Here is a 27,023-nt window from a genome sequence, read left to right on the forward strand (position 1 = left end):
TCCTTAATTATCTTACCATAATGCTTCCTCTTCCAGCAGGTTTGCCATTTTTAAGTACTAACGGTTTAGTTAGAGTCCTGCTAGAAACTATCTGCCAAGACAAAATTTCAGTATCAAGCATTACTAATGCAATTTAATAGATTTTCAAAGGAATGAAATGAAGTAGTGAGGTATTTTCATTTTAAGAATTTTTTCCTTTATCCTGAAGATGGAAGCATTGCATTTACTTCCCATAATCTTCTATAAATAAACAGGTAATAGCTGACACACTTCAAAATTTTAAAATACATGTGCAGATGAACATATGCAGAGCTTCAGGAGTAATACGAAATTAAATGTTTTCTGGGAACATGATACACATACATGGACAAAGATAACATCCTAAGTTCCAATCTCAAATTGTTCTTAAGGTTTTTATACGTACCCTTCAAATGCATTCAAGGCATATCTCATAAATGGCTTCAGCAAACATATTTGTAAACACAATGTCTGTCACGCGAACAAACAACAACCTCCGCCCTGCACTCTTTCTCGCAGATTTTATTTTACCCTATTCAAGTAATTCTTCTTCAGAAGTATGTCTACTCATTCTACAGGTTCTTCTTTACCTTAAAAAAGATTGATTAATTTTAAATTGATACTGAATTGCATTTCACAATTCTTCCATCTTCATAATGCACTTAAAATAAAAATACTTTAGACACAGGGCAGGAAAAATCCCAAGACAACTCTCCCGAGAAGTGCCTTTGAAGAATCTATTCAAAAGAACAAGTTAAAAAGAAGCTGCCCAATTCTTACAGAACCAATAGTAGAATATGGTTGGGAAATTGGAGTAAAATCTGCAGCTGGCAGAACTAGGATCACTGCTTGCATTGACTGCAAAGCAGACTACAAGGATAATATGGCCCTTGTGAACACTCATATGTTCTTCTACACCAATTCTCTTTTTATGGAGCATAAAAAAAAAGAATTTGAGTATTAGAGTAAGTAAACAGCAATTACTACTTTGTGCTCATTGACAGTCCACTTACTTTCAGATAGCAATCTAACAATTGCCATCCTAGAATACATTTCAGGGCATCATCTCAAGACTTTTGCAAATAAAATGTATATTCACTGAACTGAGGCTTGAAAAAATAAGTTAAGGGAATCCTATTCAACTTAAGAGTACTTCAACTACACAAGAACATAGGTGAAAGTTGGTAATGATTTTCAATAACTCATATTTTCTCAATTCTAAGGCAAATCATCCCCATACTTACTTGTCCCAGCGTACATTCAAATTCTCCTAAGAAGTCATCATCACTCAGATCAAAGGTTTTGTTGTCAATGTCATATATTCCAAACTTAAGTTTCTGAACAATCTCAAAATAATAATCAATTAAAAATTTCTTGGCAAACTTTGGGTTCAAGGAATTCTTAATTCTTTCTGTACGATCAACCTGCAATTAGAAAGATACCACTTTTTCCAGGATTTCACAAACTAAACAAGCATGCAAATCGAATAGCATTTTATTAAAGACATTCAAAAGATCTTACTATAAAGTACAAAGCCATATCTTCGTACAAACCTTTCATCAAATATAAAATATATCACGAAATATTATATTTTATATACATATCATATTACAAAAACCACTGCTGTAAGTAAGGGATATTTGAGAACCTGCTTTTCATCGCTCCCTCCCTGCAGGAATACCTATTCCTGCATAGGGAAGACCAACATAGAATCACATGTTGTCAAATCCAGGATGAGACCCTAGTTTTGGAAGTACCGTATTTACAAAAGCCCACTTAAGCACTTAGAAAGTTTCTTCTGTTGGGCCACACATGGCTGGGGGAATGGTGCTAAAAATCATACAGGTGTAAGTATTTAATAGAAAACAATCATTAGTGTGCTGCCTGTATAACTATTAGAGACATAATCTAATGAAAAGTATTCAGAGGTGCTGGTGCAAAATTAAAATATTTTAATGAAATCATATGCTACAGCGTTTTAAAAGCTCCAACAAGTTAGAATGTGTTTTTAGCAGATTCATGAGAAGCATCAGATTGTACCTCATACCACTGGTGACCACTTGTGTTCTGGAGAAGCACACACAGAGGGTCTGACTTGGAACCAACATCTTTATCCAAGAGATTGGTGCAGGCAATACTCAGCTCCACCTTTGTCACGCACTGTGCCGCCATCTGTTAAACTAGAAAGCAGCGACAGAAATCATTTTTTTTTAAAGTGACTTAAAAGCAAACAACTGAATTGTCACAATGTATTAATTCTCTATCTGATCACTAGAATTGTTAGCTTGTCAGGAGTGATGATTTGAGCCTAAAAATACAAATTTAAGGATTTATGATGTACCAACATGACAATATTATTAACGTCTCACTCTTAGCTTTGCCACACAGGTAGAAAAAATTAAATTCAAATTAAATTCAAAATCTGTACACAAAAAAAAAAAAGATCAGGTTTCTTGGAATGCTTGCGGAACTAAATGAAAAATGGGATATACCTCAAAGAAAGCACAGTGGTTTGAATTGCTGACAATAACACTTCACAAGCTTTGAATTAAATCCTGTAAAGCCCACATGAATGCCAGTATCCTATAATGTAGATATTAATCATAATTCAGTGAATAAGGAAAAAAGTCATATAATATACTCCTCCATCAAACTTTTATAGCAAAATGCTGAAACCACAAGCACGGTAGAATCAGAAAAGGAGTTTAGGTGGGTAACAGGTGATCTTGTTTCAGTAAACCTACAAAAACAACTACAAATTTTTATAATAGGGATAAACACTTTGAAGTCAAGTAGCAACTGAAAACTAAGAGGAACTGCTCTTTCTGGAGATTCATTTAAATAAAAAGAACAACAGAAAGCCTTCTTACATTTCCTCTTTAAGTATCTCTATCATTTTCCACTGGAACTAAGACCAGCAAATATTACAAACCTACAGAAACTACTTCATTCCCATGCTGGGACAACATGCATTTGCAAGCCCAGTTAGGTCTGAGCAGCAGATTATTTTATATATATAAACCTCTCTATAATTATACACTTCAAGGATACAGGCAAAGCAGACTATCTTGGAAATTCCCAAGCCTCTTTAGTTTCAGGTTTTCCTTCTCTCCAGTAAGTCTACAGTCTAGACAAAGTATCCCTCTGGATTAATTTATCTTGAAATTGCATCAGACACTCAACAGAAGAAGGTAGAAGAAAAGGTATCTGCCTCTATTTAGCCAGCTTACTTGCATCATATACATGGTGTATTTGAATTTGAAACTATACTTAACCCAACCCATCTCTCCCTTTCATTGTATTCATAAGACTTTTCATAAATAAGAATGGGTTTTTTTAGAGGCAAAACGGGAAAGGAACATGAAAAAGAGGAAGAACAAACCGAAAACAAGAGAAAGAAAACACTGTGGGGTCTGAGGAAATTTTCCAGAGGCTTCTTGTACTCCTAGGGCACACTTCACCTGGTGCCTCTCATCTCTGTTTTGCTGTCTTAGTGATGGACTTTTTGGAGACTGAAGTACATATAAATTATCTATAAAGGAATCACTCAAACATCCATGCACATATTTTATTTTTAAGATTCATGGAAATCTTCCTGCATCTCCCAAACACCTAAATGTGATTTCATCTTTGAGTATCTTTTGTTCCCAGTTTTAGTCATTGTCCTTGAGGGGAAAAAAGTGAAGCTCTAAGCATCTGAATAGTTTTTAAACCAATGGTTTTTTAGGCTTAGAAAGCATACCTCTTAAAAGCAGTTTGCCCCCTTTTTTCTGGTTCTCTTTTTATTCTGGTATTTTCCATTCCCTATTACTTTCCTGGCTGCCAGGCTGAGCTCATTAACAAGCAGTGCCTTTCCCACAGAATCCAGTGCAGACCAGTACATGACTCCTTAATGGCTGTTTCCAGGAAAACAACTTTCTGCTGACAAAATGATGCTCTAACACCTGCTGCAACAGCAAGTAAAATGGGTTTTCACAAAATTCAACTGAATTCAAACTTGAATTGAGAGCTATTTCTCAAACCAGCTAAAATTTTCTTGCTTCAACTTGCCTGAAACTTCTCATTATTTGGAGTCCTTGAAAGCACTTGCAGCCATATTTCTTTTGTCAAGGTAGTATTTCTAAAACCACTGGTAAATGGATAGCACCCAGTCACCCTAAAAATATGCTGAGCGTTTCTTCTTTGCCTCTGTGTGTGTGTGTGTGTGTACACATGTCCTACTTCTCTTCTATATCAAGTATTTTCTCACATGAACACATCGATTCTGTTATTTACTCTCCTCCTCCCTGTCATCAATTCTCCCACTATGCATCTAATGCAGAAAAAGGGTAGATTTAGCAAAAGAGGTGCTGTGCAAAAAGCATCCTTCAGCACGGAGAAAGGAAAAATAAAAAGGCTGCTTCCCTTCCCTGAAACACAAATGTTCATTTGAGATGCAATAATTGCATCCATATTAGATAAAAGACAACTTGTAACAAGAACATGTATTTATCCAGGTGGAGGATACTCTACTTAAAACCCAGATACCAAAGCAAAACTTCCCAAATGCAAAATATTCTAGATACCTGACTAGATTACTTGCACATTTGGGATTCTGGAATAACTCTATCTGGACAGGTTATACTGTTCGGGCTCTGGTGAGTTTTGACTGCCAGTAAGTTACAACACATAACAAGAGATTCACTTATTTAATTAGTTATTGTTATTAAAGTAGCTATGCTCCCCATTGGCCAAATTTAATTAAAACCTCTGCTTTTCTCAAGCTATCAACTGTTTGTCCTCCACGTAGGGTACACCATAAAGGGAGGTAAAACATGCCAGAATGTGTCCAGATGATAGCTTAATAGTCCTTTGTATAGGAATAGCTTTTATGACTGCAAGAGCGTATCAGGCTTTATATATGTTACATATATAGAAAATTCTGGGCAGGAAAAGATTGAAAATTACTACATAAACTGTAAGGTGGAACTTGTGACATTCAGACTCTGAACTGCAGCAATGTATGGTCACAAGGGAGATAAAATCCTATGTCAGGTTTGGGCTGCTCAAGAGCACCATTAGGTCAACTAAGTATATGACAAGTCTTTCTGTTTGAGTTGTCATTATCAAAGCAAAAATGTAAGTCAAGGACTAGTCTTGTCCTGCAGTTCTACAGATCATAATGTTCTCTGAATTCCACGGATGATTCTATTGAAGATAAGTGGTAACACAGCCATTGACTGTTTTTCAACAGAAACTAGAAACATGGCTTTCTACCTGGAAAGGAACAGATCTATAATCAGAATAATCTAACAGCACAGTTGGGAATTGTCAGACTGCAGCAATCCTCTCAATCCTGCAATGTCAGAGGACAGTTAGCTGGCCTCCCCAGATAACTTTCCAGAGCAGTACAATGACACATTCATAATTATAGGTGCTTCCAATCTGACAAGCAGACATATATAACTACAAGAAGACAAAAAGACTAATGAAGTGAACACTGCTCTAGCTCCATTTGGCATCACTGCCTTTAGTCACAAACCTGTTCTGATGCAAGTTATGACCATCATAGAACATTTACTAGTTCCTGTGAACTGCTAATGATAATAGACCAAAAATCTGTAATTTGTAGATACCTCAGGACACAGAAAAGCCACAGGAAACGTGCTAATAAAGTCTATTCCTGATTAGCTAATCTTCTCGCTGTGATGCTACGCTTAAGCATTTTATGTCAACTGTGTGCTAGATTGAAAAAGACAGTAACATATACAATCAGTGCTCTGATCCTTCTTGGATTATTAAGTATTTCCCATGAACCTGGGCAGATAATAAAAAGGAAACAGATTAATTATTCAGACAGACTGTAAAAATGAAAGCCTTGACCCAAGCCTAAATCTGAAATAACGCATATGAAGCTTTACTGTCTTGAACATTCAGTGCATGCAATTCTTCAGTCTCTGTTCTTTCAGACAGGACTAAGATAGCATATGTGCAAACAGAAATTTTTGTGGTAAATATCTCTAGGCCTGTATTTCTGAGACCAAGCAATAACAGTACTTCTTGCAACAGCCTTTCACAAGAAGGGTTCCAGTAAAGAGCTGGCGCAAACATGAGCAAGGCAAGATTTGAATGAAAGTAACCTGGGAGACAACATCCATCTAACAATATAACCTGTTCTATCCTCTATCTCAGCATAGACCCCTAACATCTCTTGATAACAGATGCACATGCAAAGAGCAGAGAATGACATCATACTCCCAGAAAACACCACACCTGCTGCAAGAAGTTGACAATGAAATTATGGCAAACAGATGCTTGTTCCACTGATGAGACTAGTAGCAACAAAATTGCTAGTGATCTTGGACTACTTATATATAAATATCTCTTTTTAAAAATCTAAAGATAATCCTTCAATTCTCAAGGAAACTGACCACCCCACAGGAAACTGACTTTTTATACAGTTACAAAGACTGTTTCACAACCTAATTTCGACACTGCATTTGAAAAAAGAAAAAAAAAACAAAACCAAAATAACCTAAAAAAACCCAGCTTCTCTAAAAATCATACCTCTAAATCTGAATTCTTCCTCCTCTTTTTATTTTGTTTACAGGGAACAAAGCTGGTAAAATTGTCCTGTGGCACTAGCTGATGTGCTGACAAGATGAGTAACGGAAGCATCTCAACTTGAGTAATTTTGTATTTGAAGAATCACACAAAACCTGGAGTGTAAGCTGTATCTTTTATCTACTTCTAGAGTGATAGCTATATCTATCTTGGAGGGTAGGAAGGCTCTGCAGAGGGATCTGGACAGGCCGGATCAATGGGCCAAGGCCAATGATATGAAGTGATAAGGTGAAGTGCCGGGTCCTGCATGTGGGTCACAACAATCCCTGTAGTGCTACAGGCTTGGGAAAGAGTGACTGGAAAGCTGCCCATCAAAAGGGACCTGGGGGTGCTGGTCAACAGCAGCTGAACATGAGACAGCAGTGTGCCCAGGTGGCCAAGAAGGCCAGTGGTATCCTGGCCTCTATCAGGAATAGTGTGGCCAGCAGGACCAGGGCAGTGATGGTCCCCCTGTACTTGACACTGGTGAGGCCGCACCTCAAGTGTCCAGATCTGGGCTCCTCACTACAAGAAAGACATTGAAGTGCTGGAGTGAGTCCAGAGAAGGGCAGCAAAGCTGCTGAAGGGTCTAGAAAGTAATTCCTATGAGGAGTGGATGAGGGAGCTGGGGTTGTTTAGCCTGGAGAAAAGGATGGTCAGGGGAGACCTTATCACTCTCTACAACCACCTGAAAGGAGGTTGTAGCCAGGTGGGGGTTGGTTTCTCCTAGGCAACAAGCAACAGGACAAGAGGACATGGTCTCAAGCTGTGCCAGAAGAGGTTCAGGCTGGATATCAGACAGAATTTCTTCATAGAAACAGTTGGTAAGAATTAGAATGGACTGCCCAGGGAGGTGGTGGAGCCACCATCCCTGGAAATGTTTAAGAAACGACTGGATGTAGAACTTAGTGCCATGGTCTAGTTGACAATGTGGTTTTCAGTCAAAGGTTGGACTCGATGATCTAGAAAGACTTTTCCAACCTATATGATTCTATAATTCTCATATTCACTATTTACTATGCATGAAGGAATTAAAGCATTCTGAATTGAACAAGGGAGATTATGCTGACAAAACCCTAATGACCACACAACTAATTTACTGGGGATTATGCCAAACAAAAATAAGAGGTAATATCTGAGAAATCTGAGGTATATGAATGCGTGAGAAGGAGATACAGTTTTCTCTATGGGAAATGAATCATCTACTTTTTATAAGCCTCATGATACTCAGGTAGTGCAAATATTTATCTACTGCATTGGTAGCACAGCGGTGTAACAAGTCAGACAACTATTAGCAGGCTGTTCCTATATATAAAAATCTATCATTAAGTTACATTGCCAAACAACATGTTTAGAATTCTTTTTTTAAAAAATCCTACTACTCAGAAAATACTAATTTGACTTCTAGGACACCTCTTCACAAAATGACTTAGAAACAGTCATTTCTAAATATTCTTCTGTTGATTTTTTTTTCCTGTATATGTGTGTTCGCCCTGCACAAAAGTACCACAAGAACCTTGGGTGACATTTTGATTCAAGTGAGCTAAACTATAAAAGGTAATATTTTGCCTTTAGCAAGAAAATTAAGACAGATAGATCTCCTGACTTCAAAATTTAGTTATTTTAAGCATACAGCAGCCAACCAGGGCAACATGTATTTCCTGCATATATGTTTATATGCTTTATCAGAGTATCTTAACACCATAGAAAACAATCTATCGACTATGCAATGTGAATAGCATCTTAAATCGTGTATTCTTCATTGCAATTTCTCTGTGTAGAGCCACTGACTGACTGACTACATAATTAACATTACTCAGAAGAAAGAAAAACTTTTATCTCGCTAAAACTTGCTGTGTTTTATTTATTAAGACGCAGGTGACCACATGTTTCAGACTACTCCTTCTCACACATTGTTTTTTGGGCATGTTGTGACACTTCACTGTTACAAATACCAGTTCTTAAAAATGGTAACTTACCTCAGAGGTCTGCCTCTGGGCCTCTCAGCAAAAGGCTTAAACTTCAACCAACAGGAGCACTAAAATGTGAAGTGAAAGGAAAATAAAACTAAGAATTGTTATTCCCATATATCGATCAAAGTAAGAGGGTTGAGTGCATTCATAGAGTTTTAGGAACTATAGTTCCTCTTAAAATAAATAACCTGTCTAACAGCTTTATGTCTCCATGACAGCAGCACTGAAAAGATTACTTATGGGAAACTCAGTCTTTGTTACAGAACCGTACATATTAGACGTTTAAAAAGTCCAGCAAGAAAAGCCCTTTAAGATTTTAAAAACAAAGATCAGATTACAGTTTTTGTCCTATTCATTTAATGTGTTTTTTTCCAATAAGGTGACAGTGGTTTAGAGTAAGTAGATCAAATTCAGTGGCTCCCAATGTGGTTTATGCTCTAAGAAACCTAAGCTTTCTCATACTGCTAAAGGACGTCTAAGAAAAATCCATAAAAACAGTATCCTACAATGGTCCAGCATATTATTTGTCTTGCTATAAACAATAACAACATCTTGAAACACACGATCACAAAATTACACTTTTTTATAGCCCAGGTGTATTTCAAACCTTCCTATATGCAAACCAAGAGCTCTCCAGTCAGCTGTCTTCAATTCTGTATCACAGCAGCTACTTGCAGTCAGTGTTCCCTGTGCCTGGCAGGCATCATACATGCTCTGCATACCCATAGGCAGCGGCTCTGAACACAGGCACACAGCAATCATGCTAATTCCTGGAACGATCAGATGATTGCACATATGCTAATCACCTACCATGAGGACTTTGGAACAACCCCTCTGGATATGGGCAGCATCAGAACCAAATTGGCATGACTAGAACTAATTCAGTTGTGCCTTGTATAAAGCACTGAGTGAACGTGTGCACTTTGATCCACCAAAGGGGTAGAATGGATCTACAGGATAAAGTCTTCTTTCAACCACAAAAGAAAGTATTAAGCAAGTGATCCAAACCACTAAAGACTATTTCTTAAACAGAAGCTTGGATCCAGAATCCAGTCCCAAAATTCCTATATTCAGAGATCCTTCAAACACTTAAGGCCCTTTTTTAAATGCCTGAGCAACAGCATCTCAACTAAAACAACATTAAAGATAAACCACAGAAATCAAACAGAATTACAGAATTGATGGAAAAGACCTTTAAAGTTATAAAACAATTAAGAGCACTGTAATTCCACTTCCTAGTTGTTTGCACAAGCCACACCACAACTTCAAATGTGATATTAGAAGGGGATATTATTAATCTTTGCCTAACTGATCTAAGAACAGAAGCAATTTTGTTGGGTTTAACAGAAACTAGTATCTATAAATACTAACATAATCACGTATTATTTATGTTGAAATAGCATCCTGACTTTCACAGGAAAATAAACAGGAAGGGAAAAAAATGTATCTTCCGCCTTCACTTTGCCCCTTAAAGGTATTTCCTCTAGGAAACCATGGTAATGACAACATCTGTTCCTAAATCAAATAAGGTAAAAACAAAAAATTAAACTCCACCCCAGGTATCTGTGGAGTTGAGATTTTAGTTTTTGGCACTGTTTGTACTAAAGAGCTACTGTGGCTTCCCTCTGCCTTCAATTCTGAAGAAATGTTAATGTCCTGGGCGTAACAGAAGGCTGTACAAACACTGCGATACCACACTGCTACCTTGGCATTCTGGCAGATGACATTTAACAAAATTAGTTATTCAGCTTACCAGAAACGGACTTTTGTTTTCAACAGCTGAACTAAAATTAGTCCAAAAGTCATCTATAATGAATCTGTATCTATTAATTTTGAGATATTTAACACAAACGTACTTGCTGCAAAAATACTGCATTCTTTCTAGGACCATAACAGAAAAACAGATTCTCTTTCTCCTCGCACATCTTTCTTGCTCACTTTTTCTTCTAATTCTTGTTGGTGTTCTGCATGCCCTTTGAAACGTCTTACCTCTGTGATTATACATCTACAAAGTTAAAATTTAAAGCTTCAACTCAAAAAAAAAAAAATCTGGGATTAAGTTTGACTCTACTTCTACTAAACAAACTTTATGCACCACCACAGAAACAAAATCCTCAAGAAAGCAAATGTTTTGGAGGCAGGGCAATGCATATTACCTTGAAGATACTTAATGGACTTTGAAGACAGGAGTACGGAAGCAAAAGTGAAGAGGTTTCACATTTTCACTTTCCCCTAGTGGAAGAGCAAGTTATGACAACATGAACGTCATCTAAGGCTCGTCTTATATATATTATGCAATTGCAATGAAGCAAGAAAACAACCACCCACTCAAGCAGCAGCTCAGGAAGAACAGCATGTGGTTTTCAGGAACGATGCTGCATCTCAACAGACATCTCTCTAAGAGGTGAGGGTGTTTTTCAGAGTGGTGCTTACAGCGCCACAGAGGTCGGTACTGCGGACTCAAACCTTCCGGCCTAGAAGTTCAGCTTCGCCGAGTTTCGCTACCTGCGGGACGGCGGGTGAAGGGCGATGCCCCGAGCCCCGCAGCAGCACCGGGCAGCGCGCCCGTGTCCCGGCGCAGGGAGCAGAGCCGCACCCGGGGCACGTTCCACGAGAGGAAGCGGCCGCAGGCGCCTGCAGCCCTGCCCTGCCCCGCAGCCGCAGCCCCACATGGCTCTCACTGGACAAGGCTGGTGGGCCGAGAGCGCAAACCCCGCTGCAAATGGGCCGGCACACAGCCCGGGGACGTGGGCCGAACCCGGCCCCTCCTCACCTGCAGCGGCGGCGCTTCCGCACCCCGAGCCCCGAGTCCCAAGCCCGCGGCGGCCACGCCCGCTCCAGCCGGACACGCCCGCCCCGCCCCGGAGCGCAGGCGCAGAGCCCTCCGCCCCTCCCGCCCACCCCGCGTCCCGGGCAGGCGGGCAGGCGGGCAGGCGGGCGGGCGGGTCGAAGCCCAGTGTGGCTCCGGCTCGGGGCCGCGCAATGCCCGGTGCTCGGCACAGCGGGCGGGCCGGCGGCCCGGGCGGCCCCTGCCCTTGTGTGCCCCCGCGCCCCGGCAGGGCCGCGGGGCGGAGCGGCTCCTCCGGAGGCGGGGGGCGGTGCTGGCGGCGGCGATGGCGACGCTCATGGCGGTGCTGGCGCGGCCCTTCCGCCGTGGTCCTGCCGGCCTAGGGCTGCGGCTCCGACGGGAGGCGACGAATGGCCCGTGGGGCCGGGGCCGGACGTGGAGCGAGGTAGCCGGGGTGCCCCTCGGGGCGGGGGGGCGCGACCGCTCCCAGGGGCTTCTTGGAACGGGCTGCCATGAAGGCGGTGGAGTCACCGCCCCTGGGGGTGTTTAAGAAAAGACTGGACGCGCCACTTCGTGCCATGGTCCCGTTGACATGGTGCTGTTCGGTCATGGGTTGGACTCGATGATCTCAGAGGTCTTTGCCAACCTGATCGATCCTGTGATTCTCACAGGCTGTGCCGCCGCTCGCCCCCGCGGGGCCGCTCCGCCGCGGGTGGGGATGCGGGAGGAGGCGGCAGTGGGGAGGCTCCGGCATCGCGGGGCGTAGCGAAGGGCTGGTTTGGTTTTGCAAGAGCTGGGAGCCCTCCGCTCGTTTGAAGAACACTAGTGCCCTTTTTTTGCTTCTTATCTTGTATTTGCTCCGTATCTATGGTTTGTTTTCAGTCTAGCGCTGTGGTCGTTTTAAAGCGTAATCATGAGCTTCTGTTGAATATACTTAAAATACCCTCTTGATGAACTGTTTCGTCTTATGAAGGTTTTTTAACATTTAAAAGTTTTCTCTTTGCTCAAAATCTGAAATATAACCGGTGCTACAGACAAAAAAAATTTAAACTCAGAACGATAATGTTAATATCTATCTTATGATCCCATACAGGTGCTTAGAAAAAACCTTGAGAGGGGGCTTGTGCTTTCAACAGGGTCCTTTTTGGCTTATGAAGCTCATAAGCTGATTTTTGGCTTTGCTGAGGTTCATGCAAGCTTCAAAGGTAATATTTTCAAATTTTGAAGTATGTAGGATACTCTCATGTGAAAGTTAAAATTTTTAGTGCAAGAATTATAGAGGAAAATGGTGTAATGCTTGATTTTCGCTATTAAGACTGCATGCAATGTGATTTAATGGCAGTATGCTTTTGAATCGTTTATGGGTAGCCTTGTAGCAGTTTAACAAGTGCTTTCAGCTGTCACTGAAAGCAGATCTAGTAGCTCATCCTGACAGGGATGGACCACATGTACAAGGTGTATGATACCTAACTTGCTCCCCAAGCTTTAAATAAATCATACTGAAAAGTTCACTTAGGAACACAGACCAAAGCTTATTTGATTTCTAGAAATTTTAGTTAGTTTAGATTTTCAGTATGAAAAAAGTGTGATTCCCATTTTATCCAGTTGAGCAATACTGAGATTGCATCTCAAAGAGAGTTGAGAAATGGCTTGTATTTTTTGTGACACTTCAAAATCCTGCTTTCCCTACCAGAAAACAATATAACAAGGAATAAAATATCCTTTTCAAATTTGAATAAGGATAGTTTCACTGCTGGTAGAACAGTAACAACATCTTAAAAGAGGATATTGTTACAGACTTAGAACTCGTCTATCACATGGTAAATTCAGGATTTTGAGAGTAAGCCTAGCTGAATAGAGAATGAGCCTGACTGGCTATATGCATACTGTGTTGATGCTTATAGAAATAAAAATTCGGACAATTAATTTTTGAGCAAATAAGGAACTGTCTCATTTTCTATAACAGAAGAAGTGTCAGTGAATAGATTTGAGATAGCCACTTGGTACACAAATAAGAAATAGTAATAACAAGGAATAAGGAATTCCTCATTTCTCATGAGGAACATAAATAACACTGTGTAGTCACCTCTAGTCTTTTCAGTGCTCCCTCTTGAATCTGGCATTTACATTGCCAAGAAAAGCAATGGTAATGGGCTTTCTTTGCAAAACAAGTAATAGATAAGGTGAAAATAAGGGTAAAATAGAAATACCTGAAAAATACTCCAAAGCAATAAAAGTATAATAATTTGCATAAAAACACCTCGTGGGAAATGTGTTCAGAGTTTTGAGCATTTAGTCATTAGATATGTTAGTAGTGTTAAGGTCAACAAGCAAACATAATAGTTTACTGAAGATAATGCTGAAGATGTAGTATGAAGCTCATTTTAAACACTAAGATCTAAAGTCCAGGTAGACCGTTAGCTTATCTTTGAAAGATAAGACAGCAAGGTTAAAAATTATCTAGATTTATAGTCTAGGATCTTTTTAAACTGAAGAGCAGGCTGCTGTGTTTAATAACCTTTAATGTTTTCCTTCTTCTGTTAAGGAAAACTTTGCTGCCGCTAAATGTGTCTACCCTATTTACTAGGTAACGTCAAAAAGGAAAGCTTATAAACACAATTAATTTTTATGAAGGAGCTTAGAGCTTATGTTTTGTTAAGCATCCAAGCTGTCTTGCTGAAAGCTGTTGTAGTTGCATTAGAGAGGCACTGATTCTCATCCTAGTTGAGCATTGTACATGTTGCTTATTCAATCCTGCTGTACCTGTAAGTTGTTTGGAATGATGGCCTAAAAAAGAGCTATATCATTTTCAGCTAGGTCGTCTTGCTGTAAAATATTTAGTTTATGCTATAATGTGCTAATTACTGTAATTTTTTCTTCTGTTTCCCCAATTTTAATTTCTTCTGAAGTGGAAGAAGTGATAGAACAAGCAGACTACCTGTACGGGAGTGGAGAAACTGAAAAACTGTATCAGTTGCTGGTTCAGCATAAAAATAGGTACTTTGTTACATTGAGACATTACTGTGACTTTTCGGTGCTCTTCTGTATCAGCTTTTCAACAAATATGCTCACTGTAATATGCTGGAGAACCTTGCTTTCACCCTTATATAAGTAGGAAAGGATTCCTAATCTTTTCCCTCCTACTGGAAAAATGAATAAAGAAAGAACTGGTAGTTGTAGAAGATGAGAATTAACCCTTAAGTTTTTCAGTCCTGCGAAGGAGAGGTTTTTGCTTGTTTGCTTTGTTACTCAAATTTTAAATAATTTTCAAATTACTGCAAAAACTCATAATGTGGCTATGCATTAGTAAAGGATCAAGGTACCTAGAATTCAGGTGTTGAAAATTTTTGAGTCACTGTTTCATTTCTTTTTCACTGCTGACCAGCTATTCTTTCTGTTTTCATTTGTCTAATGTTAGGATTTGAGTCTGAACAAAAAAAGGCCTTGCTCATGTAGTTATGTCTTACGTGCAAAAAACATTAAGTGAACTGGGATAAGCTGTTTAAAGAAAAAGCAGAAAAGGGATTGCAAACTTAAGAGTCCATTCCCTTGGAGGAGACAAAACATCTCGCTCCAAAAACATTTTGGTTCTTTTCAGTACTTTGCAGATCCTGGGTTTGTTTTTTTTTCCCTTATTTCTTTTTTCCTCCCTTGTTCTTGCCAGGGGTACAAGTGTAAAACCTGTGAAATTAAATGAAGTTCCCAGCCTGTAAGGGACAGCATATCATAAGCGAGGTGTAAGCTTGTTACTAGGTGTATAACAACACTAATTATTCTCTGAGGAGTAATGATTCCAGTAGCAGTACTTAAGATTTTTGTGACTTAGCTGAAAAATGAGCCTTCTAGGTCCGTGTTACTCTGTTGAATAGAGCATGACTGCTGTGCTATGAGAGCAGTGACTCACTGTTACTTCAGATAAGAATAGAAAACTGATACTTTAGAGTTTAGCAATAATTCTTATATGCTTTTAAATACTTTTAGTTTCTGGTAGTTTTGACTTCAGTGTTCCAGGGCTGGAGGTTTATAGCCACACAGATAAGACCTCTGAAAAACTCTAAATTTAAGTCTCTATTAAAATGGAAAGCCAAAATTAAAATGATTGTGCTCTAAAAGTGCAAGCAGCGTTTCATAACAATGTGAACAAAATCAAATTTTAGATCCTTTATCTTTGGCTATAACCTACCATATACCATTTGATAAACTGATATAAATAAATACATAAACATAAAGCTTTTTGTTCTGGTGGTGTGGCTAATCTGTGTTTTTTCACTGTTGTTCTAGGAAGAATTTAATTATTTAAGTATAATTGTAGGAAAAAGATTGATAGTGTTTTAAATATTCCAAGTAAACATCAATACAAATCAGTGGAATGTTGGAAAAAATACCATCTAGCTAAGAACAGAGTAGTCCTCTTTTCCTTCCGGTGTGTTGAGTGGTACCATTTTTTTTTATTTTTTTTTTTTGAGAAAACAAAGACCTTTCCTACAGATCTATTTGCTTTGCAGACCAGAATGGCAGAACAGAAGTATTGTCAGACAGTCTGTAATGGTGGGCTTTCCTTTTCTATTTGTTATCTTGCGGTTGTATATAGCATAGCAGGACAGATGATACAATGTTGTCTTATCACCCACTTGAGATACATTTTGATAGACTGTTTTAAGATCTTTGCTGGCTTTGTTTCCATTATTGCTTCAAAATGTTAGCGTTTCTCTTCCTAACTAGTGATGATGCGGAGTTGTTGTGGCGGCTGGCACGGGCATCACGAGATCTAGCTCAGCTTAGTAGTACTTCTGCAGAGGAGAAGAAACAACTGACTTATGACTCCTTTGAGTATGCAAAAAAGGCTCTTGAAAAAAATGAATCAAATTCTGCAGCGCACAAGGTGAGCCATGCAAAATAACCGAAATCTTGTTTGTTGATTTCTGCTAGTAGAAACTGGAAATGTCACTGTGCTGTGTTAGCAAACTTCAGCATAATTTAACTTTTCAGCTGAGAATGAATGAGACTTCTGATTCTCCCTAACTTTTGTGGAAGATCTGAGTTCAGACTTCTCCAGCTAAATTTCCTCTATACAGGAAACAGAAACTGGTTAAATGTATGCAGGACCATGGAGAGAGGTGTGACTGATGAGGTTTATTACAGCAGATGTAATCAGCTCCTCCTCCTCTGATGTAGCCTTAAAAACGTTGTACATGTCCCACATTCAGCATACTATTTCTGTATTCTGTAGGGCTTTACTAGAAGTACTTCAGGCCCTGACTTCGTTCTGCTTTTTTTTTGGTGCTGCTTCTCTCACGGGCAAAGTATAGTCACTTGTGTTGACATCTAGGATCGGAAGAGGACATTTATTCCCTTACACATGCAGACCAGCAGGTCACACTGATGCTGCCTCAGCTGTTCACAATAAATACTTCTTGCTTGTTTGTCATTTGTGGTGGTGGCAGCCCTTCTGGTTGCAGGTTTTTAAAAATGTACTATCAATAGCTATAGTGCTGTATTAAATGTTTTATTTTTGTTATTTGAATTACAGTGGTATGGAATTTGCCTCAGTGATGTTGGAGACTATGAAGGAATCAAAACTAAAATTGGAAATGCTATTGTTATCAAGGAGCATTTTCAGGTAATGCAAACAGTTTTTTGCATATGACAGCATCAATGTATACATCCAGTGTATAGATTGTGTGACAGCTGGTAACTAATTTTTGGCAAAATATTGAAAGCGTACTTCTGTTTCTATCTCTAGTGACACTTTGTTTTTTGGGTTCTTGTAACATATGCCTCAGAAATGCTGGGGAAACAAGGAGTACAAATTATCTCCTGCAGTAAACCAAATCCCTTTAGAAGGGAGTCTTGAAATAGCTGAAGTGCTTTAGACACCTCTGAGGATTAGATAAAATGTAACAGTGATATTGAGAAATGGCTCTGTGGCCGTCCTTTGAATTGTGGATTATGTAGTGGTAAAGGACAAATACTGGAAAAGATAAGGGACTACTAATTTTATATCACCAGAGATTATATCAAAATCTGAACACACCAAGTCTCATATGCAACTTTTAATGACCTACTAAGCAGAAGTGCTTAGAATCTGTCAGTGTTGTCAGTTTTTTGGAGGTGAGCTGATGTAGTTATGTACTGAATAAATAATATATTGCCTTGAAATTCTACACCTGATGAGGCTGGTTTAATTAACAGCAGGATAACAAGTCTACTTTTTAAATGTATTTTAATCCACATATGTCAGAACAACTTCTTATATCTTGTGTTGTTTTTTTTCTCCCCTCAACAGAGAGCCATTGAACTAAATCCAAAAGATGCTACAACAATTCATCTTATAGGGATTTGGTAAGGCATATTTTCAAACAAAATTTAGCATTTGGCAAAGAAAAATGCCAGAATATAAAATATCTTACATGAATTGCTTGTAATAATTTAGTGACTTGTAATTGATGCAAACATGAAAACCTATTAAACAGGTATGGAACATCATGCCTTGAAAAAGTCTGGCTGTTAAGCAGTTCAAAAAGATGAAAAATAATTGTTCATTTAATTTATTTGTATGGAACTATTAAACACTCGATTTGCAGACATTAAGTTTGCTTCATAGAATCCATAGCAGGCATCAGCAATTCTGAGTCCTGCTCATTTTGGTTTACTGGTGTGAATGGAGTCAACTCAACACTGAATTTCTGTTGAATTCCAGGGATGACTGCAACTTAATACAGTCTGTGAAAAACTACCTAAGTGAGATGTGTTCCTAAAATACTTCTCCTGTTATCTGTCATGATACGGTATTTTCAAAGTTATATTAATAAATGGATTTATAAATTCATATATATTAACAAAAAATCTTTGAAATTTAATTTACTGCTCAGTGAAATTGGTACTTAAAATTACTGTTACATAGCAGGCAAAGGGCCTGGAAATACAACTTTCCATACAAACCAGGGCATTTTGTGGAAGTGGTGTGATGGAAAGCAGTATTTTTTTATGTGTTGGTGAGAGACTCCAGACAGCGCTTTTGGTTATTTGTTTCAAAAAGACCAAAGCTATTACACTGTTTTACAGGAAATCTCTGCTGTGAGATTGAAAATAAAGCCAATATATTTGCAGTTTAAAAAAAATACTAAAAAACACAGTTACTTTCTGTATGGATTTTTTTGACTCTTGAGTATCAGAGAAAACTACAATCTGCTGCTCCAGAGTTTTTTATTAGTGTACAAACTTACTTTGGTTTTTCAGCATCCACCACTCATTCCCATATGATGCAAAAATTGCAATAGTCCAAATATCTAAACAAAAGCATATGCTACCAACTGACTGAGCCTCAAGGTCCGTTTTGAGATAGGAAGCTTGTTCTGGAAAGTACTTAAGACATTGTTCCTAAGGAAAATTAGAAAACATGATAAGAAATGTGAGATTATTGCTGCTTTTGGCTCTAAAATATTCCCATGTTTAAATATACTCATTACTGAATCCCAGAGCATCTTCATCTGAAACTGACATTTGGTATCAGCCAATTCTTGAATATTTATTAATTTTTCACCTCCTCTAGAGTGCTCTATTTTACATAGTGTAATTGTAAACTCATTGTGGGAGGCTACTAAACTGAATGTTTAAGCGTTGTTTAATGTTTACACCTGGAATCTTCTGTGGACTTGAAATGCTTCACAAATGTTTTCACCAATAAATAGGTGACTGATCGATTACCTGTGTTATTTAGTAGATAGAAAAACAGTGTAGCATGACCTAGCCTAGAACGCAGTGGTTTGATTCTTGGATTTATTTTCATTCTTATAGATCAAAGTCTTTCAGGAATGTACTGCAGATCTGCTTTATATTAATAATTGAAAAAAGCAAAGTAGTGTTGAGGTAAGGCAATGACATCATTACTCAGTTGTGCCATTTTTACAAATATATTAGAACAAAATACACACATTAAAATCATTAAAGCTCAAAAGCTGGCTCATGCTTAGTAAATGTCTCCAGTTTAACCTAATGTAATTAGTTCCCAGTAAAAGACACATCAAAACTTCTTTAGTAGCAGTTTTGGACATCCTGCTATTTTCTTGTACAGACATAAGAACATGGTTTTAGAACTTGCAGTGTGTCTGGAGTTTTGACTCTTGAAAACAACACTTATGACATCCAGTTTTCAACAACAATTATGAGAATATTTCTCAAAAACAAGAGAAATATGGGAAGGGTAGATATAAATGTTTCTTTTTGCTTCAGGTGTTACTCCTTTGCTGAAATGCCATGGTACCAAAGAAAAATTGCTGCAACGCTGTTTGCCACACCACCAACCTCCACGTTTCAAGAGGTACAGTAGGAAAATGTTTCATAGATTATTATTTTCCCCACAAAGCTGTTGATATACTTTTACTCATTTTCCTGTCAAAGCTGACCTCTGCTTATGGAATAAGCATGGACTTGGGAGTTTACAACTATCAATAATAAAATAAGAATAGAACAGGAGGGTGAGGGATAACTAAAAACTTAAAAAGCTTTTAATTTTTTTCAGCTGTAGCACACACAGAATAGTGAAAATTATTCCATGTAGATTATGCAGCAGAAAATAACAAGCTATATGTAACTTAGTTTGTATTTACTGTTGTGATCTGTTGCAGATAACTGTCTGTACCAGTGCAGTGCTGATGATTTATATGGTGCTGTTATACCATGTATTTATTTGATAGGACTGTTAGAATTTGTCCCTTTAAATGCTAAAAAGCAACAGGTTGCTTTGTTACTTAACATGAGCAAATACCCTCTCATTCCTTGACCACAAAGGGTGGGTTTTTTTAATTTGAAAATAATTTTTTCACTCTTTGCTATGAAAATTCCTGCTGTCATATGCCCTAAAACATACTGCCCAGATATTTATCTTCTAGGGTGTCTAAAACAGCATGCATCTTATTTAAACACCTGTACATATATAGAAACTTGAAAATTAAATTGGTAATAGGAAAGTTTGCTGCAGCTGTTATAATCTCTGGTTGTTTAGATCAACTAATAACTGTTTTGTTCTTTTATGGTGAGGGGGCAGGAGTCACTAGGAAGTAATCATAGAAGACTGCTTGCTGTTACACAGAAAGCAATTTAAGGTCTGATTGAAAAAGAAATAAAACTTTTTAATGGAATGTCAAGCTTGTAAGTTTTGCTGAAAATCACTCTCAGAAGAATACAAAACATCAACCAGGATTTCAAATACTGCAAAATGATGTCAGTCCCAGCATCAAGTCCTGTAGCACTTAAAGTGGCTGAAGAAGCAAACTTGTACTGGAAGGATTTCTGCAGTTTCAGTACAAAATATGTTTTGTATATACATCCATACTTTTAAGTTCTCTGAGAGTGTTTTCCCCCCAACTAGTACCATTAGGAAGAGGTAGAGTTGGACTGAAATTTCATATGTGCAGGATGGGAAACTGATTGAAAAATATGTGGATTTCAGAAATGTTTATCCTCATGTAAGAGGGTGCTAACTAGTGCTCTGTGGGAGTTAGTTCTCTCTCTGAAGCATTTGTTAACATTAATGTCCTAAATCATAAGATTCATTTCAGCTGTTGAATTTATACATGAGAAACGTATGGGGAAAACTGCAGATGTGCTGGATGGTACAAATAAAATGCGAAATTATCTTGAGAAGTTGAACTGGAAATACACAATCCGGTTTGCTGGGGACAAACAGGTGGTACTGTACTTAATGGAGGAAGTGGTTAGGGGGATATTTTGGATAAGTACTAGTTCTGCTGAAATAATGTCAAATCTGATTGTACATTGAATGAGAAGCATCATAGCATGTTGAATTAATAAAAATAAGATCACAGACAGGAAGTCCTTTCCAGGAAGTCCTATCCAGCTATTTTAAGCATGCACGTAAGGCTTTAGTTTGTGTTTGGTTTATTCTCCATTTTAAGGAAGACAACTTTGTCTTTTACAGGCGCTACGTTACTTTCACATGGCAGAGGAAGGTAATATTTCAAGCTTGTTTTGACTGAAAAGTATCTTTTGTGAATGACGACTTGCAGTAAACCTCCAGTTTTTCGGTATCACCTTAATAGCTGTAGCTATTAATAGCCAGGTAAACCAAACAGTACAGTATGATCAACTGATAAATGTATCAGCCTGGCACGCCAGTCAGCACACTGGACTGTTAGGTTGGCACATTTCTTCAGAGATACTCAAAGTATGCTACACACTTTCTATCATCACTTACAATGTAATGTGAAGGTTTTTTCAGAATAAGTATTAAAGTGAAATTTGTACCTTCCTGAGTAACAAAGTACTCTTTCCCAAGGAATTCAACTGGAGTGCAGGAAAAAAAAGAAATCAAAAAAAGCGAATTTAATGTTATTTTTCTCAAAATTTAGTTCTCTGTATTCTAAATAGAACAACAGGAAAAGTACACAATTTTTTATTATTTCAGAAGTGATTAGGATCAGACTGCCAATCTAACTGGCAGTAAAACTGTCCACATGATGTAGAAGAAAATATCAAGCTACTATTTCTCCAAGAGTGAAGTCATAAGCAAAACTGACTAGCCGAAAGATAAAGGAAGACAAGGAAAGACTGTTTTATGAAAGACTTGTACATAGTTAAACCAGTGAAGTTTAAAGGAAAAGCTCATTGTGTCCTGGGTGTCCCGTAAGGCAGCTGTGAGCTGGAACACTGAACTTTGTCTCAAAATTTGCCTTTAAAACACCTCCATATTTTTTAAATCCTGATCTTAGGTCCAGCAGCAGAAAAAGCCTGCATTTATAAGTATGGACTGTAGGCAAGATTAGCCTTTAATAATGATTGATAGCCAAGCTTGCTTAGTAAAAAGCTTTAAATCTCCACTTAAAAAATGTTGAATGTGGGTACAAATAATTTTAAGTTTTCTTCTGTGCAACAAAAGCTAAACTGGTATCTTTATGTGCTAGGAAATGTACCCTTTCTTCCTTTGCCTATACTTGCTCAGCTGGTTGCATTGCCTGTTGTACCTGCTAGGTCCAAAAAAGCCCAAAATCTGCAAAACAAAGTTGTTACACATTAAGCTCACTGCTTTGCTCTTTGTGAGGAATCTAGTTTCATTTAGTAACTAACAAGCTTCTAGTTAAAATACTTGTATATAAGACCAAAATCTAGTAAGTGAAAGTTTTACATTGGCTTCCTTCTGATCCAAAGCCAAAAGACTATATGTGTTTTCTGAAATAAGTATCAAAGGGCTTTGATAATACGCTACTCGTTCTCATGTAAAGCTTTTCTCCTGTCTATGCAGCTGATCCAAATTTCTACAGCAAAAATTTGCTCTTTTTGGGGAAGACATACTTGAAGTTAAACAATAAAAAGATGGCTCTTCTCTGGTTAAGCAAAGCAAAGGAGTATCCTGCACAGACAGAAGAGGACAAACAGGTAGGAAGTTAAGAACTGTAATAGTACAATCACGTATTGTAACCAACATGTGACATCATGGCAGTGAAATGTTTTATAAAGTTAACTCAGATGAAATTGTAGTTCAGCACCTATTATTCAGAATCACATCAGCACCAAAAAACTCCAGTATGTAGCTAATCACCCCTGAACACAGTGGTTGGAAATATTCTGTTTATCTACTGTAGAGAACTGTTACATTTCCTTCTCCATGATGTTTTTGTAGTGCTAACAACAACCCAGCCTTAGCTGTGTTGCTGAAGTTCAGGCAGGCCCCTGGGCTAGCCTCTGTCTCTGTGAGCAAATTGACTTTTCGTATGCCTAAAACTGGAAAGGTAGGTTTTGGAAGAGCTAAAAATCACATGAACATGAGGAAGAAAAAAAACCCCACATATATGTGAAAAACTTAATACTGCAGTCCATTCCAAGCCCTTAGGGACAGATTCAGATGGTCTGAATTGACACAAATGGAGGTAATGTATCTTTGACAGCAAACCTCCAATGCTAGGTGGCATCAGGCACTTAATTACCCTTTGGAACTGCTCAGAAGGATCCTGGTTTGGATGGGTAGGCATCTACTTCCTACCTAAACATATACAGAGTACTAACTCATTGCTAATCGTTTTTTCTTATGGTTGGTTGACCTCTAATTTGTTAAGCATTAAGCTACAGTGTGAGATGCTTTAACTGTTACAGAAATCATCCATATGGGTTGTGACATTCTAATATCCTAATTGTTAGAAATACTTTGGTAGGAGTTTGCATTTCACACCTCAGAAAAAACACTACTGAGGTAGTCTTACAAAATCCCTCTGTAGATTTGCTGGTAAGGCTCAAACTGTTTCTTCCAAAAGTGAGCTCCTTTAATAACACCTTTCAGTAGAAATACAAGTATTACGTTCCTCCACTGCCTTGTAAAATGTATAGGAATTTAATAGCCTAAAGTAGTAGTGGTCTCAGGTGTGTATGAAATTGGTCAATTCTTCTGACAGTTACTAGTAGCTAGAGGCACATGTGAAACCAGTGATCCCAAAAGTTTGCCTTTTTTTAAGAACCACAGAAAAGGAATAATCAGGAGTGAATTCTGTGCTGTAGCCAAGTTGTTAAACCATTTATCTGCTGCAGCCAGTCATGGCCTCCCGGTACAAACATCCATTTCCTGATCTCCTAGAGGGGTGCAGAGCTGCTGAACTGAAGAGAGGTGGTATTCTCTCCGTTCTCTGGGTGAATGTGTAAAGTGCAAAATTCATTGGGAACTAGACGTGGTAGTCCAGTATGAAGGAAAGTGGCCTGTGCAAAGGCATTTGAATTCTTGTCTCAGCATAACTAGATTTTCTGAACATTTGTTACTACAGATACTCAGAGTTATCTGGCTTATGTTGTCTGCACTGCTTGCTTTGTCAGGAGAAGTTTGTTGAGTTGGAGGGTCTTTTTGTGGTTTGGGGGGCGGGGGGTGGTGGTGCTGGGATTTTTTGGTTTTTTTGGGTTTGTTGGGGGGGGTTAATATAAATGTTAGAGGTCATAATAAAATCGTATCAGATTTTACCCAGAACCTCTAGGCAAAGGGAACCTCAGAAACTGTCTTCTCACACTCTCTTACCTGCTGTCCAGAATCTTGAAAACTCTGGGTTGGTTGAGTATGGTCAGAGGTAGGACAACTCCCTACATTGCTACTATCGGACTACAGCAAATAAAGAGCTAATCATCTGTATCCAACACAAATAAACTTACTATATATAGAATGAATTACACTGAAGACACTGGCTTAAGTGGTTTTATTCTTATTCATGTTTCAAGTATTGAGCACCTTGAACTACAGATGAAAAATGACTAGTCTTAGGAGGATTCTGAATATACAGAACTGTGGTGAAGTGTTTGAGTGCTTGTGTGGCAAATTTTGCTAGAAGAGCCTATAACTACTTGGCACTCTTTTTTTACCGTTTATTTCTTTCAGGTACAGAAAGAAGCTTTGGAGCTGCTTAATTCTATATAAGAAGAAACAAAATAATGGGAATTCAGTGCCTCAGGTTTGAGCAGCATAGGAAGAAGGCCCCAAATACTACTTTGGTTTATTGAAGCTGTTAATAAAAGTATAGCCCAGACCTTTTATCTCCATATCATTTCAACTACGGTGTCAACTAGAAGATGTTTCATTATGTGATCGTCTCTGCTGATTTGTATGGGAATGAAGGGCTTTATGGACAACCAAGGAATATATAGGATATATTAGAGGGGAAAGGCTGGGAGAGGGGTTGCACAGGTTTTTAATTAAGCTTTTTACACTCTTACACTACAAGTTGTGTATGAGGAATAATAAGTGACATGATTAGCATAAGTTTAAAAAAGGAGGGACAGGGCCGTGACAATTTTAATTCTGCAATTTTTTCTAGAGCGTTTTGCTGTGGGGTTCAGTGGTCTTCAAGAGTAATAGATGTTCACATTATTACCTGCTCTTAAAGATTTCTCTTTAAGCCTGCACCATCTTAATTCCAATACTCTTAAATGCTAGTGTTTGCAAAAAGTGCTGTGGTAAAACAAAAAACAAATGAACAAAAAACCAAACAAAAAAACCCCCACAAGTAGGGAACATCAAAGAAAATTTATGGGTGATATCAGCAGTGATCTGTGAAATATGACTACTTACTTTTCTATTTAAAGGCTGTGAATTCTGATGATTTTGTGGCTGTAAATGTTTGCTGGGTACACACAATTTCCCCTAGACTGACAACAGGAGGAATACACACTCCCAGTACATTAGAAAGGAACTGCTATGTGGAAGCATATGGACTTCTGTTTCTAAAGATAAAATTTTCTACTTGGTCTTGCTACCATTTTAGCAGGAATTTTCACCAGCAATATAAAGTAACCTAAGTTACATATCCAGCATAGAAAACATTTACAGACTTTCCAGACAGTATATTTGGATTACCCAAGAGAAAAAGAGGACCAAATAATGAAAAGATGGTAGGCAATCAATTACATGTGGTATTGTCAGTAGAACAATCTAGATCAAATTGACTATAAATACCTAATGTTTGCTTTACTAGAAAATCTATAGGGGGAATATGAAGAACAGCATAGTTGCTAAGACTCACAAACCAAGCCTGGTCTAAGTCAGTAGTAAAAATTAACAGCTAAGAATCTGAGGCTTTAATTCTAGCCTCAGATTACGAAACTAGTTAAAACAGGGGGTTTGTCCACTAAAGTAATTAAGTAATTTAAAGTGATTTTCTATTACTATTTTCTATTATAAATATTATAAATATTTATAATATTTTCTATTAGTAGAGCATCAAAATGAAGTCTTCAGTGTGGCAGCATCTCAGGGTGGATGATATGGTGTTTAGGAGAATTTTCTGCATTCATGTACTACAAAAACATTTGCCATACACAGATTTGCCTCCAGTAGCTTTGTGGCACAGGCACCTTACTTAGGTGCCTTTTCTGCTGCTGCACAAAGAGGAAGGATATCCAGGTACTGAGTAACAACTGTTGAGTGTGTAGTGAAAACCAGCTGAGTTGCAGGAAGAAAGGAACCAACAAAACCCATGAACTACACAGTAGCTCCTTCAAGTAGTGTTACCTCAATGGTTCCCTTGTCTGAGTTCCAGCCTTTGCTGTCTTCCCTCTCTTCAGTCTTACTCACTCCCCCCAAGTAGAGGTGAATTATGGGGAATTCAAATGGGAAAAGAAAATATTACAGTGTAGTATTACTGAAATTCCCTGAAAGTTTAAGTTACCTGTACACACATGCACATGAGTATATTAACTGTGCTTTTTTTCCTCCAGAGCCATGCTTTCAGTCAGTCCCTTGGCACCAATTCACAATCATATACATGTACAGAAGGCTATTGGGTTTGTTTTTTTTCTTGCTTACTAACCCTTACCCACAGGAAAAACTACTGCATTTGTGAGACAGCTAAAGTTATCAAAACAATAAAGCAACTACATTCTTGTGATGTGCTGTCTTTATTATTATTATTTTGTTCAGTTACTCAGAGATTCACAAAATTCAGCAGTTGGTAGAGGGCCATTAAGTCATTCATTAGTGCAGATTCATAAAGTTTAACTGTGACATTTAGCTTTCCTCATTGTCTTTTAGGCAAGTCGCACACACTTGTGGTTTTAGACTTTTTTTTAAACTTCCTCTATTCTAACAAGTGTAAGTAATAATTAAAGTGGACTTGCACTTGAAACTGATGTAGTGCTACATGAAAGTGGTTTTGTAAAAGATATTTTGGTGTTGTATG

The 27,023-nt window shown here is 38.1% G+C and overlaps 2 protein-coding genes across 3 annotated transcripts in view; one reads left to right on the forward strand and one right to left on the reverse strand.

The window, feature by feature from the left end:
• The window catches only part of CPNE3 (copine 3), a 28,706-nt gene extending 17,300 nt beyond the window's left edge, over positions 1-11,406 (reverse strand). Inside the window, exons 1-6 of one of the 2 annotated variants that reach the window (XM_027736493.2) lie at positions 11,347-11,387; positions 10,730-10,805; positions 8,580-8,638; positions 2,059-2,198; positions 1,263-1,442; positions 17-91 (exon numbers count right to left, since the gene is read on the reverse strand). In XM_027736493.2, coding sequence (XP_027592294.1) covers positions 17-91; positions 1,263-1,442; positions 2,059-2,190 — 387 coding nt within the window. In that variant the 5' untranslated portion in view covers positions 2,191-2,198; positions 8,580-8,638; positions 10,730-10,805; positions 11,347-11,387. Of the gene's footprint in view, positions 1-16; positions 92-1,262; positions 1,443-2,058; positions 2,199-8,579; positions 8,639-10,729; positions 10,806-11,346 lie in introns of both variants that reach the window. The other variant, XM_027736492.2, reaches the window with a different exon arrangement.
• A 124-nt stretch (positions 11,407-11,530) lies between these two features.
• On the forward strand, positions 11,531-26,732 carry RMDN1 (regulator of microtubule dynamics 1). Its single transcript, XM_027736496.2, has 10 exons — positions 11,531-11,806; positions 12,455-12,566; positions 14,271-14,358; positions 16,084-16,243; positions 16,892-16,981; positions 17,648-17,703; positions 19,594-19,681; positions 21,302-21,332; positions 22,622-22,755; positions 24,728-26,732. The coding sequence occupies exons 1-10, from the start codon at positions 11,687-11,689 to the stop codon at positions 24,764-24,766; spliced, it is 918 nt and encodes a 305-aa protein (XP_027592297.2). The 5' UTR covers positions 11,531-11,686; the 3' UTR covers positions 24,767-26,732.
• Positions 26,733-27,023: the final 291 nt, after the last annotated feature.

Source organism: Pipra filicauda, unplaced genomic scaffold, assembly GCF_003945595.2.
Source record: "Pipra filicauda isolate LSUMZ 115617 unplaced genomic scaffold, ASM394559v2 scaffold20_size4479445_pilon, whole genome shotgun sequence".
NCBI classification, from domain to species: Eukaryota; Metazoa; Chordata; class Aves; order Passeriformes; family Pipridae; genus Pipra; species Pipra filicauda.